The sequence below is a fragment of the Epinephelus lanceolatus genome, chromosome 19 (assembly GCF_041903045.1).
Source record: "Epinephelus lanceolatus isolate andai-2023 chromosome 19, ASM4190304v1, whole genome shotgun sequence".
NCBI classification, from domain to species: Eukaryota; Metazoa; Chordata; class Actinopteri; order Perciformes; family Serranidae; genus Epinephelus; species Epinephelus lanceolatus.
Genome location: NC_135752.1, coordinates 1,346,537 through 1,362,933, shown reverse-complemented (window position 1 = coordinate 1,362,933; position 16,397 = coordinate 1,346,537). Strand labels below are relative to the sequence as shown.

The 16,397-nt window shown below is 41.3% G+C and overlaps 1 protein-coding gene across 1 annotated transcript in view; it reads left to right on the top strand.

The window, feature by feature from the left end:
* The window catches only part of crb2a (crumbs cell polarity complex component 2a), a 147,440-nt gene that overhangs the window by 91,889 nt on the left and 39,154 nt on the right, over window positions 1–16,397 (top strand). Inside the window, exons 5-9 of the mRNA XM_078162380.1 lie at window positions 1,659–1,829; window positions 1,917–2,030; window positions 4,776–5,729; window positions 10,335–10,906; window positions 13,623–13,788. Coding sequence (XP_078018506.1) covers window positions 1,659–1,829; window positions 1,917–2,030; window positions 4,776–5,729; window positions 10,335–10,906; window positions 13,623–13,788 — 1,977 coding nt within the window. The remainder of the gene's footprint in view (window positions 1–1,658; window positions 1,830–1,916; window positions 2,031–4,775; window positions 5,730–10,334; window positions 10,907–13,622; window positions 13,789–16,397) is intronic.

Below are 16,397 nucleotides of genomic sequence, written 5' to 3'. Positions count from 1 at the left end.
ACTATTCATTCACCCTTCTGCAACATTAAACAGACAGCAGACCCAAAGAATTACATTTACTCATAAAGTAGCAAAGCAAAACCAAACACACAAATTCTAACTAAGAAACTATATACAACCTTGGTGTGTATATGTGTGTCTGTGTGAGATAGAGAGATAGAGTGAGAGAGAGAGAGAGAGAGAGAAAAGCGAAGCCAGCTAACCAATGACCTAACTGCAAACTATCACAACAATAACTCAATGACAGCAAATCACATACAACAAGTTAAACAGTCTTGCTTAGCCTGTAAAGCTGTGATAAACTATGCCCAGTTGTTACGTTACCGATCCTTGAGTGGATGGAAGAAAGAGTCGCTTTGGTGGTGTGCTGCTTTGTTAGCTGGCAGAGGAAGGCGGGAAAGAGCTGTGGTTCCAGATGCAGTCTTTGTTGTGTCCTTTGTTCCAAAGGTGAAACTCCGAGGAAGCTGGTCGCTCAGGATCTTTGCAGAGTTAGACGCTGTGTGCTTACTCAATTTGGTTCTCATTGTTGCTAGAAAGTAGTTGCAAACCTTGTGCTTGCAAATCTAACTTCTCTGGTTCAGGTTTAGAGAGTCTGTGATCAATTGCCCCACCTTTGATGGTTCAGGGCAAGGAGCAAGGGTCTGAGCATCTGCGCTGGTCCAGGCCCAGCCAAAAACAGATGTGAGCTGCTCGGCAGCTCCCGTGTAAGAACAAGACTGTCTGAAGGGAGCAGACCTTCACAGATGCCTGTGACATCACAGAGTCACATGTCACTGTAAAAGTCCTGTCCAATCAAATTTTGAGACTTGTGTCTCACTGAGGTGTGAGGTGGGACATCCCGGAGATGGGTGTCAAATAGCTCTCTTTGTTTGAAGAACACAGAGCATGCGGAGAAGAAAAGCCTTCACATGTCCAGTTTAGATTTTAACAAATGACAAATCATCTGTGGTCCTGTGAATCCCAACAATGTTAATACTGAACAGGTGATATTTAGTGTTTTAGCATGCTAATATTTGCTAATTAGCACTAAACCGAAAGTACAGCTGAGACTCATGGCTCATAGCTTTCATTAGTTTTGCAGGTAATTGGTCATAAACCGAAGTATTGGACAAACTAAAATTTTGACCTAATGATGGCGCTAAATGAAAAGTCAGATTAACATTAAAGTTGACAACACATCCTGAATGGGACATAGATGTCTCTACCAAAATTCATGGTAATCCACCAAATAGTTAGTGAGATGTTTCAGTCTGGACCACAGTGGTGGACTAACTGACCTTGCCAATATGTTAGCATGGCTATAAACAAACACAGCATAATGTAACAGCTATATGATCAGAGTTATAAATTCAGTAACAAATGAATGAAAATTCTCAGATTCATCTTTTTTTTATTTCAAATGTCAGAAATGGATGAACTGGTGGCTGGAATGGAAGAAAGCTACTTTGGTGATATCATTAATATGCCTTTCCAATGTAAGTGAGGAATTGAAGGTTTATTTTGGTACTTAGTTTATTGGTAATGTGTCCCAGCTTGCAAAATACTCTTTCTTACAGTCTGTGTCTGATCTAAGCAGACATATGTGGAACACTTCACATGTGGTACTTTCAGTTTGAATATACAAGATCAAACTACATTTTCTGTTTTCTTTTCTCTAGGTTATGAAGGACCAAACTGTGAAATTGATAAAGATGAGTGTGCCGAGCAGCCCTGTGAGAATGGTGGGGAGTGTTTTGAGCGTTCAGATCCGTCTCACTGGGAGCTGGACTGGGAGCTCAGCTTTGCAGATGCAGCCGGATATATCTGCCAGTGTCAGCCAGGGTTTGCAGGCCAGTAGAAGAGGCAATTAGTTAATATCTCAGTTCTAACACCTTTTTCAATCATCTGACAATCATTTCATGTCTTTCACGTTACAGGAGAGAACTGCTCTGTCAATATTAATGAATGTGAGTCTGAACCATGCCAGAATGGAGGCACTTGTGAGGATAAGATCAACGGCTACACCTGTACATGCTCAGTTGGATTTCTAGGTGAGTCTTGGACCTTGGTAAAAATGAACACAATTATCTGCATGTTAAATTTATGAAAGAACATTTAACATCTTCTGATATTTACCAAACAACAAAAGTTGTGAATTACACTAAAAACAAACCAAGAAAATAGATTGGAAACTATCAAATTAGTTCATAGTTAATGGACCAACGTCAGATAAGATGACAATGACAAACTTAACACTTGTTTTACTATCTGAAAACCAGTTGATCTGCTAATGGGAAACTCATGCTGTGCAGCCAAACACAATCTCTGTGAACTTTCAAATTCTTGTGGGGATTGCAAAGGAGCCAGAGATCACTCCACAGTTATGGGATGGCCTTCTCTACCACCTCAGCTACCCCCTGTTATGTAATCACAATGCAGGAGTGTGTAGAAACACGTTACAAGTAACTCACATAAGTAAAAAGGTTGTTTTTCTAGGGAACGACTACTTTCCTTTTTTTCCCAAATATATCTCTAATCTTTACGCAAATACATTTTAAAGGTAGGGTCTGGAGGATTTTGCAGTTGCTGTTTGTAAACACACATTCAAATTTGGCCCCTCCTATCAGGCTCAGCTCTCCCGGGTGTACAGAGCCCGGAGGTATGGAAGAAGGCTTCACAGAAGAGGTTCAGGCAAGGCTCGCGCTGGTGCACGCTCGAACACGCTCGGGCACGGCACCTGCGCTTTCTCATTGGCTGGGGAAATCTCCGCCCAGAAGTGGTCCGAGCTCACAAAAACATCAAAATACAGTTAAAGCGCAGGAGCTCTGCAAACAGAGTCACCACCACACATGAGTAGAAGCCCATAGGTGATGATTAAGCACGATTTCATTTGTATATGTCTATATTTTATTTTGTTTGAAAATCCTCCAGATCCTACCTTTAAGCCAGTAATCTACTTTTTACATTGCAGTATTTGCCATTTATACATTTGTTACAACTGGTAGATTAACTAATGGGTGCGTTTATAAATCCAATCTGATGCTCTTCACTTAAATGAGAGTGCTTTTGTTCAAAGAAATAGAGCATTCAATTTCTATATGAATTATTGGTTAAATCACGTTGCATTATATTCCATCAGTGCTCCAAATTCTGGTCTAGTAAGTGCCAGAGTGTGCTCATTACATTAACAGTTGTCGTTACAAATTTTGCACTGTAAAGACGGAAAATATTTCCACAAACAACATTTAAGTTAAATTATGAATTGTTGTCAGAAGGGGACTGAGTGAAGAAAATAAGCCTGGATACTTCACTGCAAACCTCCTGATGTGCTCATATGACATCAGCTGATGTTGCAACGTGATCAAGGGGTTAACTTATCTATTAACAGACTCTGAGTCCACTGGCTGCACAATAAATGTAAACATGCAGATATATGTGCATGGTACAAAGTAGCTGGCCTGCAGTACATTTGTTACTCATGTAATGTAACTTATGTCACATATCTCACTGGACATGCCTCACTAGCTTAGTATGCTACCCATACTAACACACATGAACAGCAGCCTCCCCACTGAAAGTCTGGAGTTTGTTTGACCCATCAGCCTCCTCTCCCTCCCACACACCCTTACGGACCTTCTCTCTTTATACTATGCCATCAGCTCAGAGCGCCAAAAAATGACGCCTTCTGGTGCATCTCGTATCGCCACACAGGGGTGCTTTGGTGCATCGGTAGTGTCTGATGACGAGGGCCAGTGCCTACCTGGCACTAGGTACCAAGTGTTGTAGCGTTATTTTTTGCATTATTCACTGGCCTACACATCCTAAAAAATATTAAAATGGAAAGTAACTTGTGCTTTGAGTAATTTCATAACCAGGTACTCCTCTACTTGTACTCAAGGAGGTTTCACAAATAATAATTTTCACTTTTACTTTAGTCAATTTTTATGAGAGTAATTGTACTTTTATTTGAGTGCTGACTTTCAGGGCTCTACCCACCACTGTCACAGTGCGCCCAGTTCAAGTCCAGTTGGGGTCCTTTGTTGCTGAAATATGCAGCAAATTAAAAAGTGCTGTATTTGTTGCAAGTAGAGTATAAGGTGTGTTGTATGATTACAGTTTCTATTTTACTGTACTATTTTAGGTTATTATTATTATTATCATTTTGCTTATTTATTTGTTTTACTTCATGTTGGGATGGGAGGGCGGGTTGGGGGTATTTGATCTGTAGTTTAGTAAGTTTGGTTGACACCTTCATTGTTGCATCAGTTGTATAAATTACACTGCTAAATGACGTTTATGTGTCACTTTCTGTGGGAAGATTAAAATAAAAATAAAAGAAGATCAGAAATAAAATGTCCAAAAAATGCTTACTGGAGCGTACTAGTTTTTAAAAGACATCCAGTTAAGGTACACAGAAAAAGGAAGAACACCAAATGTATATTAATCCACTGCTGAAAATAGTCTCAAATGCACTGTTTTCGTCTGTTTGAGTGACTTTTAATAAAAACTACAATGACCAGCAGTTTTAGGAAATAAATGATTAGTTTTGTTAAATTGAGTGTTTGAAATTCAATTTAATACCATATATTTATGAGGCTTTTTAAATGTTCCTTTTGAAGACTTACATCTTCAGCTGAGAGCCACAGACAGGGCAGGGAAGTCACATGGGATTTGTTGACAAGAAGAAAAATATGGGGGGAAAATATCAACATTATCCTTCCCTTTCCAGTTCATCTCTGATACCTTCCAGCAGTCTGCCACCATCATATTTAACCCTTGGTGTTGCCTTCCTCCAGGTGAGCTATGTGAAGTGAACATCAATGAATGTGAGAGTCAGCCCTGTCAGAATGGTGGCTGGTGTGAAGACGGCAGGGCATCCTACACCTGCCACTGTCCTGAGGTGGAGCCAGGTGAACTTCCTTGGGGAGGTGATCGCTGTGATGTGAAGCTCTACGGCTGTGTGGATCATGAATGCCAGAATGGAGCCACCTGCCACCCGTGGCTGGAGGATGGAGAACACAGTCACACATGCTTGTGCCCTCATGGCTTCTATGACGAGCAGTGCTCCACGAGAACAACATTCTCCTTCTCCACTCCTGGATTCATTCACATCCAAGTTCTTCTGGAAGAAAGGACCCGGAGGGAAGTTGAGCACCCTGTGCACCACGGTTTTGGGGTACAGCTACGCTTCCGCACAACTTTACCCAATATGTTGCTCTTCTACAGAGGGGATGTGGACAATAACCTCATCTTGGAGATTGTGAACGGTGGTCTTCATGCAAAAGCCTTTTCTGAGGAGTCTGAACTGGATGTAACATTTCCGGGTTTGGTTAGTGATGGAGACTGGCGGGATGCACATGTGTTTGTAAATAATGAAGGCCTGGTTTTGATTCTGAAAGGCCCTGGCTGTGACAGGGATGGATGCAGAGTTACAGATGGTGGTGCTGATGAACCACCTTTCCAGCCCACTGAAGCCTTCACTCAGGTTTATGTAGGTGGAGCACCAGAAGAACTTTTAGAGTACTCTTTAAGTGGTGCAGGCTTCATTGGATGTATGGAAGACCTGATGATCGACTCTAAGCTGATCCTACCACAAACACTTCCAGAGGATCAAGGCCATGGGCTGGGATGCAGTAAGACTGAATGGTGTAATCCTGGCCCCTGCCATGGACACGGACGCTGTGTGGACCTGTGGACCAGCTATCAGTGTGACTGCTACCGTCCCTTTCACAGTGAGAGCTGCTCTGAAGGTACGCACTTTTACCACCAGCAAGTTAGAAAAGCTTTAACCACAGTGTGAACATACTCTGTTACAAGTCAAATTACTACATTTAAAATATTACCTAAATACAGAAGTTTTACAAGAAACAGCGCTGCCACTGCGTACACGCTCATCACACACTGTGTGTAGGGCATCAAGTGCTGAAGGGGGCATCAAAAGAACTGATCATCCTCAATAATAATAAAAATGATGACCTTTTAAATTTAAAATAAAGCACAACTACAGTAGGAACCATGAGACCATTATAGGCAATATGATAAATGTAATTGCTCTGAAGGCCCAGACACACCAAACTGATTAGCAGTGACAAAAGCCAATGTTGCGTCACCTCATTTCTCTGTTTTTCTCGGCCAAAAAGTTGCACATGAACACAAAGCAAAGACTACAACCAATGGCCAACCAGCACCACGTTCTGCGCCTGTGTGGGAGAAAATAATTCCCCACAACAGCAGATAGTGGTTTTCCATTTGACTGTTTTGATGCTAGTTAGCCAGTTAGCCCATTAACAACACAATCCAGAGTTGAAAGAACAGAGCATATTTACGGTGCGCCAGTGAACAGTAACACAAACTATCAGGAAACATTTATGCTAAAGAGCTCAAGCTCAATGGATAAAGTAAAATAATCTGACCTTTGTTTTGGTCTCACTGCCTCTTGACTTCAACCCTTTGTTTACTTTCCTCACTTCAGTTTCTCTTCTTCTGCGCCGAGCTGAACTGACAATCTGAATGATTTCATTCATCAACTGGCTCAGTCTTCACTGTCACTGACGCTATAGCTATAGGCAATGCCAATTCAACATACTGAATCAGACACAAAGCAGACGGCTCTAGCATGTGCTTTAAGTATCAAAAGTTAAAGTGCTCATCATAATGCAGAGTGGACCTGGTCACCGTTATATTCTACAACCCACACTGCACTCTGAAGACATTGAATACAGGTGCATGGACAGTGACTTCAGGCGTCAGACACTGATGGACACGTCGGCATGATACGTGGCTGGTCACCTTTATTGTGTAACGACTTTCAGTGGGAGGCTGGTATTTGCTTCACATGTGATTGTAAAGCCAAAACCCCAACCATGTGCGTTTGTTAGCTAAACGTAACCATGTGTGTTTGTTGTTGTTGAAGGTAAAAAACATCAATTTGCGGTGTTGTACTGACATAGTGCATTTATTTTAAAAGAGACTGTATGCAAACTGTACATTTTCTGTGAAAACAGAAGAACAGACGATGCATGTCACAGGCTAAAGTTGACACACGTCCCAGAACATCAACAACCAACACACCCAGGGTAACTTGCACGTCATATCTCAACGCAGAGAGTCAATGACCAAACGTTGGTATGTGACAAGGTCGGAAACAAGATCGGTTTGTTGTCTTGTATGCCTTTGGTTTGTTAGTAAAGCATTAAGGTTCCATGTCCACCACAGTGTTTTTTCCTAGCTGAGAACGCCAGGCCCTCCTTAGGAAACACCCAGGTGGTAGTGTTTGAGAGTGCTTTGGAGGCCTGGCATTTTTTCAGTTCAGACACTTTACGTCTGGTTGCTATGATCCACAGAGTATTTGCATTAGATGAGGAGAAGGCTGAAGAGAGGGAGAGAGAACGGACCATGTGGGTCTGTGTGGGTTCATGCGAGGAAATAAAATGTACGTACAGTAAATGAACAGATCTCTCCTCCATTGTTGTTGCTCAGCACTTGTACATTTAAGATGAGACAGTTTTATCTTTGTGGTATATGTCCCTCCTCCACTGTGACTGAATAGCTGATGGTGACGAGCTCAGTGTTTTAACACAAAGTAGAACATTTTTTGACTCTCGGCACTCAAAAGAAAAATGTCCAACCTGCAGCGCTCAGCACAAAATTCACATCTCACACCACATTGCGCTGGTAGTGTTTGTAGTGCAGGGTAAACACGCAGCACTCCCACTGCAAAGTATTAAAAATATTATCTATCAATCAATCAATCAATCAATCAATTTTATTTATAAAGCCCAGTATCACAAATCACAATTTGCCTCACAGGGCTTTACAGCATACGACATCCCTCTGTCCTTATGACCCTCACAGCTGATCAGGAAAAACTCCCCAAAAAAAAAAACCTTTAAGGGGGAAAAAAATGGTAGAAACCTCAGGAAGAGCAACTGAGGAGGGATCCCTCTTCCAGGACGGACAGACGTGCAATAGATGTCGTACAGAACAGATCAGCATAATAAATTAACAGTAATCCATATGACACAATGAGACAGAGAGAGAGAGAGAGAGAGAGAGAGACAGAGAGAGACAGAGAGAGATGCAAGACAGACGGTAATGACAGTAGCTTACAACAACATTAATGAAAGTAATAATATTATAGTTATAGTTCTGGCTACTGTGGTACAATATGTTGAAAGTATGTATTAATATCTGACAGTATACATGTGTGACAATAGTCATATGTGTATAATAACAGTAGAAGTATGACTAATGACTAATGATGGCAGCAGCAGCAGGAGGCATCTGGCAGGACCACGGCAGCAGTGACATGCATTACAGCAGAGTTAGCGAGATGCAGTAACAGGACACGAGTGTTAGAAAAGGAGAGAGAGAGAGAGAGAGAGAGAGAAGGTGCCCGGTGTATTATAGGAGGTCCCCCGGCAGACTAGGCCTAAGTCAGCCTAACTAGGGGCTGGTACAGGGCAAGCCTGAGCCAGCCCTAACTATAAGCTTTATCAAAGAGGAAAGTCTTAAGTCTAGTCTTAAATGTGGAGACGGTGTCTGCCTCCCGGACCGTAACAGGAAGATGATTCCACAGGAGAGGAGCCTGATAGCTGAAGGCTCTGGCTCCTGATTTATACAAACGGTGTCTGTCCCCCAACTACCTAAATTATTCAAATCTAAAATTAAACAAAGAGGAGTTGTGCATAACAACCTCATAAAAATTAAAACCTCTTCTGTGACAGAAAGACAAAACAGGAGAATTAAATGCGGACTGTTAAATATCAGGTCTCTATCATCTAAAGCAGTGTTAGTAAACGAATTAATATCAGATAATCATATTGATTTACTCAGTCTCACTGAAACCTGGCTGTGTCCAGATGATTATGTCAGTCTAAATGAATCCACTTCTCCCAGTCATAATAATACCCACATTCCTCGAGGCAGCCGCAGAGGAGGGGGAGTTGCAGACATTTTTAACTCTAGTCTGTTAATCACCCACAGGGGGCTACAGGGGGCTGGCTAACTACCGCAGCTACTGAATGGTTTTCCATGGTGCAGAGCCGCGCTTCTAATTCACTAAGCCTCGCCTCCAACGCAGCAAATAAACTACACTTGTTACATTTACCACTGTCGCTAAAGGAGGCAGAGGCATAACTGAACATTTGGCACACCGAGCAAGAAAGAGCAGGAGAAGGAGAAGCCATCGCTAAGTGTTAAGCTAATGTAGCTAAGAAGGCTAATAACGTGCAAATAACAGCTAAGATTAGCAAGAAAGTCTGTAAAAAGAGGAGAGCTATAAGTGCTTAAACAGAACTTGTGTGGGTTAAGACATGAAGTACATGTTAAGCAACTGAAGTGAGGAAAAAACAGAAAACAAGCTAGTAGGAGTTCGCTAGAGCAGCACAGAGTCAAGTCAAGTTGCAAACAGGAAGCCAGTGAGGGATCATGACAGAAGAAAATGCATATTTAAATTAATTTTTTTCTTTGAAATTGTACTTAAAAACCCTTATGGCTTAGAAAAACAGATAACTGGTTGCTCTGTGTTGTAGAGTGTAGATCCAAAAATGTATCGGGTGCTCTTGGAAAAAAGGAGGGAACTCCAAAATACTTCAAACAGGAAAAGAATCCAGGCACTCCAAACAAAAATGAGAATGAGGAAGGAAAGATTAGATTAAAAAGCCTTTAATATAATGGCCAACTCATTAAAAAGCCAACATGTTTCGACCACTGTTGGTCTTCATCAGGGCTGGAGAAACAGATGCACCAAGGTGTGGTTTCATCTATATAGCAGCAGCAGCCAATAAGAAACTATCACATGACACAGTTAATGACATGACAGGTGAAGCCAATGAACCATGATAATAAATCACAGAGAATGAGAAAACAAGAAAAACACACAAAACATAACCAAAAGAAACATCAATCAAACTTAATAAAATACCCATGAACCAGTATTCAACATATGGTGGGTCCCTTATGGCTTAACTTGACTTAAACTTTTGCAGAGGATTTGGAATTTGATGATTGCTTACTTAAATAATGTTTCTACTTTGACATTTGGTTTTTATTTTCATGACTTGACAATCTATGTGTGGCAAAAGTTGTCGTTTTGCTCCTATCTTCTCTTTACCAGAACCAAAAAACAAAGCAAGATACAATTAGCTGCAGCACAAACTGTAAGCACTTTTTATGACTGCAAAAATAATCAGTTATTTCCCATTTGACTGACACCTGCAGAAAAGTGTTGCTTTCTACAAGCTTGTGGAAGAAACTGTTAAATTGCAGTGGCATTCCTGATACTGAAGTCTTATTATTAACTGTGTAAGTCCTTTTTTTTTGTTTAATCCAAACTTCCAATTGTTTCCTGTCAGAATACCCTTCATGGACATACAGCCATGAGGACACAATGAGTTTCAGCACATATGATGTAGGTAAGAGCTACGGGAGCAACTTCAACGTGTCCTTCTTCCTGAGGTCATTGAAGCCAGACGGACTGCTGTTCCAGCTGAGGAGACCCACAAAGGAAGAAGGAGAGGTCTACTTCTCCATCTACCTGGGGATGGGGAGGGTATTTGTCAGCTCTCTGACCAACAGTGCCCCATTGACAGCTCCCATATTTGTCACTACTGGCGAGAAGCAGCTTCTACAGGTGGAAGTCAAACACAGACAGGTGACCTTTGAGCATGCAGGCCTTCGTTATGGAATAGGACAGATCCCTGAGGTGAATATTTACAGCGGGGATCAGGCCTTTGTAGGAGGACTTCCAGGAGACTGGGACTCTGACGTGTGGGGAGGGCATTACAAAGGTTGCCTGCAGGACCTCCGTTTGGACTCAGTTCATCTAGATGTGGATGCCTGGAACAGCTCGGATGAGGAAGAAGTGTATTTACCAAATGATGCTGAAAATGTAAAACATGGCTGCATCAGTGATGATACTTGCAAGGTAGAACACAGTACTTTATTCTGCTTTATTTCTTACAGTAGTACTGTCACTAGGGCTGGGCGATAAATCGATTTTATCGATTAATTCGAATTTGTAGTTTAGGCCGATTTGTTTTAATGAAAATCGAGTTTCTATTTAAAATCCACCACCGTCGCTCCACACTGGGCTCCAGTAGTTCAGAGTGTGCTCACCCCTCCCCCCCGCGTGCTTGATACACAAACAACATGGCAGCGAGCGGGGAAGAACCAAGAACTCATTCTCAAGAAAGGGAACGAGTTCTTCAGCGCTTTTGTGTGCAAGCCTGTCTGTGTCTGTGTGTGTGTGCGAATCAGGGCCGAACGCCACTGTGCGTGACACAGAGAGCAGAGGAGGATTTTAGACGCGCACCGTGTAGGGACATAAATGACATGCCGTTGTGTAAATTAGATAATAAGTGCTACCAACGCCAAGCTGGCAGACCCCCGAACCGTAGTAAAGGGACCTCCGAAGACCATTAGCTCCTTTAGCTTGTGTTAGCTTGTTGTGGCAACAACACATAAACAACGGGACTTTGTCTGCGATAAAGAACGGCACTGTATTTTCAGCACTGCAGGGATGATGCACAGCCTCTCTCATCAGTGTCTGACTTTTATATAGAGGGAAATAACTCAAAAACAGCATGCAGAACTGCGTAGGCTTCTTCACTGTGGCTGCTCGATGTAAACAACATAGCAGCACATGCCTCACTTTCTTCCTGGGGCGCATCCGTCTGACGTCACACACCACACCCGGCGCACTAACGTCTCATACCTCCTACATCAACTACACACATACACAGCTCCACACACACACACACACACACACACACACACACACACACAAGCCACACACATAAGGCTCAGCCTGTGACATAAGGCTATTTAGTTTGTTTAATAAAAGGACAAGGTATAGACCTGTTCTATAGGAAAGGTAACCTTAATTGACTTCTGTTGTGATCCAGTATAATGGTAGGGGAAACACTGCCGTATGATAAGAAAGGGGCCCAGTGGAAAGCAATCACAGATGCAGTCGCCATGTATATTGCAAGAGATATGGTGCCCATATATAGGCTACTGTGGAAAAGCCGGGGTTTATTCACATGCTGAAAGCTTTGGACCCCAGGTATGTGCTACCAGGCCGCAAATATTTTTTTTTTTTAACTAGGAGGGGAAAAAATCGATTTAAATCGTGAATCGGATTTTTTGTGAAAAAATCTGAGATTTTTTTTTTAGGCCATATCACCCAGCCCTAACTATCACAATTGATAACAAGTGTGACGCAGATTTTACTGCTTCTGACAACCTGATTATGACACATAAAGGTCCTGACACACCAAGTTGGCGGCTTTTCAGCCAATTGAGCATGCTGAATCGGTGGCGGAGCTAGTCGGTGAAAGAGATCACTCTGATTGGCTGTTCAGGTTTTATTTCCTCACCCCTGTAGCGAGTGAATCTGCCTGTAGTGAAACCGGGGCTAACCGGTGCTTCCTCCTCAGGCTCCACTTCACTCAGCTGCCTGACAGATCCGCTGCTTCTTCACACTTTAACCTGAATAACAAACCGGAGCTAGCTGGGAGCGGCTAGCAGAGCGTTAGCCGCAGCATGACCGGAGGGAAGCACAGCCAGTTAGCCTCCGCTAGTCTCTGAGCTAGCCCCGGCTCTCCGTTTGGATCCAACTGGAGCACCGTGCCCTGGTTTGTTATTCAGGTTAAAGTAGGAAGAAGCAGCGGGTTTATCGGGCAGCTGAGTGAAGTGGAGCCTGCGACACCGGGACCGTCTGGATGTAATAGTCCGTGGAGGTGCTGCGGTGCTAAATAATAACAATATTATTTATGTGATCCCATATCACGTAATAATGTGAAATGTTTCACATTATTACGTGATAATTTAACATTTTGTTATATTGTGAATTAGGGTGCTAGTACAACCATGAGCCTACCTATGTGACATGTTCTGCCTGTCTGTCTATCCAGAGACGCTTCTGGGCCTGTGGGTGCCCTAAGTGTAATTGCTGTGTTGTTATGCTCACACATAACAGAAGAAAAGTCACTGATTAGATTGATCAAGATCACCTTGATCTTTCATCCCTCTCATTCTCGTGAATACAATATCTCAAGAACACCTTGAAGGAATTTGTTTAAATTTGGCCACTTGGAGTCCACTTGCACTCAAGAATTAGCTGATTAGAATTTTGTGGTCAAAGCAAGGTCACTGTGATCTCTCAAAACATGTTTTGGCCACTTTAGGCTTCATTTCCATTAATCTGATGTGACTACTGCTAAAAATGGGATCAACCATCTTGGAATCATGCTGACAACAAAAACAGGAAGCTCTCCCACTCTACCATGCATGAATGCAGAAATTGTGCCAACTGTGCCTACAGAGGACACACCTCTGTGGGTGTGTTCTTTTCCGTTTAGGAGTTTGCTAAACCTGCAACTTTCTAAATTCTAGCTAACCTTTGAAGAATACCTGGTCATTTTAAGAGGAACCTTTCTGACCTTGACAACTTGTTGTAATGCATTCATTCACTGAAATATAGACATTTGCAGCCGCCTAAGCAGGACAGAGAATTTAACTCTTAACAGTTTTGGATAGGTGACATAGAGTACCATAGCTAACAGTTAGAAACTTTACAGTTTAAGAACTGTTGTTCCTTGTGTCTGGATTGTATCATATCCGTTTGCTTCCCTTTTCAGATGAAGCCTTGTCAAAATGGAGGGGAATGCACCATCACATTCAACGATTTTACATGTTCCTGTCCAGAGGAATACACCGGAAAGACCTGTGAAACACGTGTGTGGTGTGTTAGTGATCCTTGTGTCAATGGCGGCCATTGTGTGGACCTTCATAACGGATATGAATGTGAGAAGATCTTAATCATTTTATAGCTGTAGCTGGTTAGACATAAGATGTATTCTGTGGGAAATACCAGTGCCCTATACATCCAATCTGTTGTCCTAATTCTGATCATGGCCTAATGAGTTGTGAAGATTTTCTTACTATATAAGCAGCATGTAAATAGTAGTTATTAGTAGTAATAACATCTAAGGAGTCTGACAATTTGGACAGGGCTTTTTTCCCCCAGGGTTGACTGTTTTCCTATGATTTTAAAATGGTAACTTTCTGTATGCTTTAGATTATTTGGTGATATTTTTTTTGGAGACTCTTACAAGCACACTCCCTCTGAAACACACAGTGTTTCAGAGCCATTTGTCCAGTTTTAATCACAGTGGGTATGTGGGAGTGTATGACCATCTTTATAGAGCTAGCCTGAGGTTAATACTGCATGCGCTGGCAGGGAAGGTAATTCTGTTCCATGGAGCTATTTCAGGGTCTTGTATTGATGGTTTGAGTAGTGGTCACATTGTAATTTACAAAACAAAAGAATTGACGTGCTCAACTCACCGTTTGAAAAATCACAGGGTGCTGACCCAAAATTCACAAACTAAATAAATCCAAATGTCAGCACTCACAAATATCATATATATCAGTCTTTTAATAACGCACAGCAGTATCACAAACGGACGCGTTTCAGCACTTGGCTTTCCTCAGCGTTAATGCACAAAGTGGGTATAACCCACATATCTAACAGACAGGACCTTGCTGAATCACTCCAGCTGGCATGAATCAGTCAATCAACCAATCGGATCCAGAGATCCACAGAGCAAGATGTAAAGACAATACAAAGAGTGGCCAATAGGTATGCTGAGCCTACAATCCAATTAAATTAAAATTAAAATAATCAGATGACCAACCTTAGTACGCCAAAAACTATCTCAACAGTGACTGATCCAAAAAAACTTGAACAGATCAAGTATAAATACATATGTAAACATCCAGATAAATAATGTCATGAAAAAAGTGTAATCACTCTAAAGGTAAATCCTATATAATGGCTATATCAGCCAAACAAGCAATAATCACAATACAATGATCAAACAATACCAGTAAACAATTAAATAAGTATCCTTGAATTACAAGACCAAAAAGGACAGAAAAAGATAAAAAAGACGAGTCACCTATCCACAAGACCAAATGGGTTCCATGTTGAACATATTAAATCATGCCAGATGACAAACATGTGCACATGCTGATACCCAGCTATGGAATAATACAGGAAACAAACATCTTTCTTTCAAAGTCCAGTGTCATGTAAGACAGTAGCCAGACTAGTATCTAATCTACCTCATCAAGACATAATGAGTAATAGGTATAAAGTACAAAAAATATACAAAAATGTACAAAAATGTAAGTGGATCACCTGCAGTGTGCCATTTTTGTATATTTTGTATATTTTTTGTATATTGTTTACTGGTATTGTTTGATCATTGTATTGTGATTATTGCTTGTTTGGCTGATATAGCCATTATATAGGATTTACCTTTAGAGTGATTACACTTTTTTCATGACATTATTTATCTGGATGTTTATATATGTATTTATACTTGATCTGTTCAAGTTTTTTTGGATCAGTCACTGTTGAGATAGTTTTTGGCGTACTAAGGTTGGTCATCTGATTATTTTAATTTTAATTTAATTGGATTGTAGGCTCAGCATACCTATTGGCCACTCTTTGTATTGTCTTTACATCTTGCTCTGTGGATCTCTGGATCCGATTGGTTGATTGACTGATTCATGCCAGCTGGAGTGATTCAGCAAGGTCCTGTCTGTTAGATATGTGGGTTATACCCACTTTGTGCATTAACGCTGAGGAAAGCCAAGTGCTGAAACGCGTCCGTTTGTGATACTGCTGTGCGTTATTAAAAGACTGATATATATGATATTTGTGAGTGCTGACATTTGGATTTATTCACATTGTAATTTAACAATTAGTATTTCTAGGGTGGTGCTGCACTGAATGCTCCATCTGTTGAAGGCTGATCTGCGCTCTGATGACTTTCATTGATTTTCTGCATAAAAAGTCATGGGTAGAAATTAATGCAACTGAGAAGTTGATCCAGTTATATAACCATAATAACCGGGTTTCAAGGGGCTCTAATTTATGATGTGTGTCAGAATCACCGAATTTGAGTGAAAGTGAACCAGTTGAGGAAAAACCCTCTTACCTTAGAGAAACATTTGAGAGTCACTAGCCCTTTTTACACAGAGATTGCATTATAGAGCCACTACAAATCCCCTGCTTCATCTTTCTTTTGTATTTTCACACTGAACCAAACTACAACGGCATCATTCCGCTCCGGTGTGTGATTATAGACTACATTCCAGTATCCCACAATCAAAAGAAGCATAACAGGCATCACTTGTAACTCGTTGGCCTAAATGGTGGCATATACTGTAGCACATGCATCCACATCACTTTCTAAACAATAACAACAGTATAACGTGGCATAACAAGATATACATATATATGTATATATATATATATATATATATATATGTATGTATATGTATATGTATGTATATATGTATTATAATGTAACACTGTCTAATGTACATATAATAAAATAACT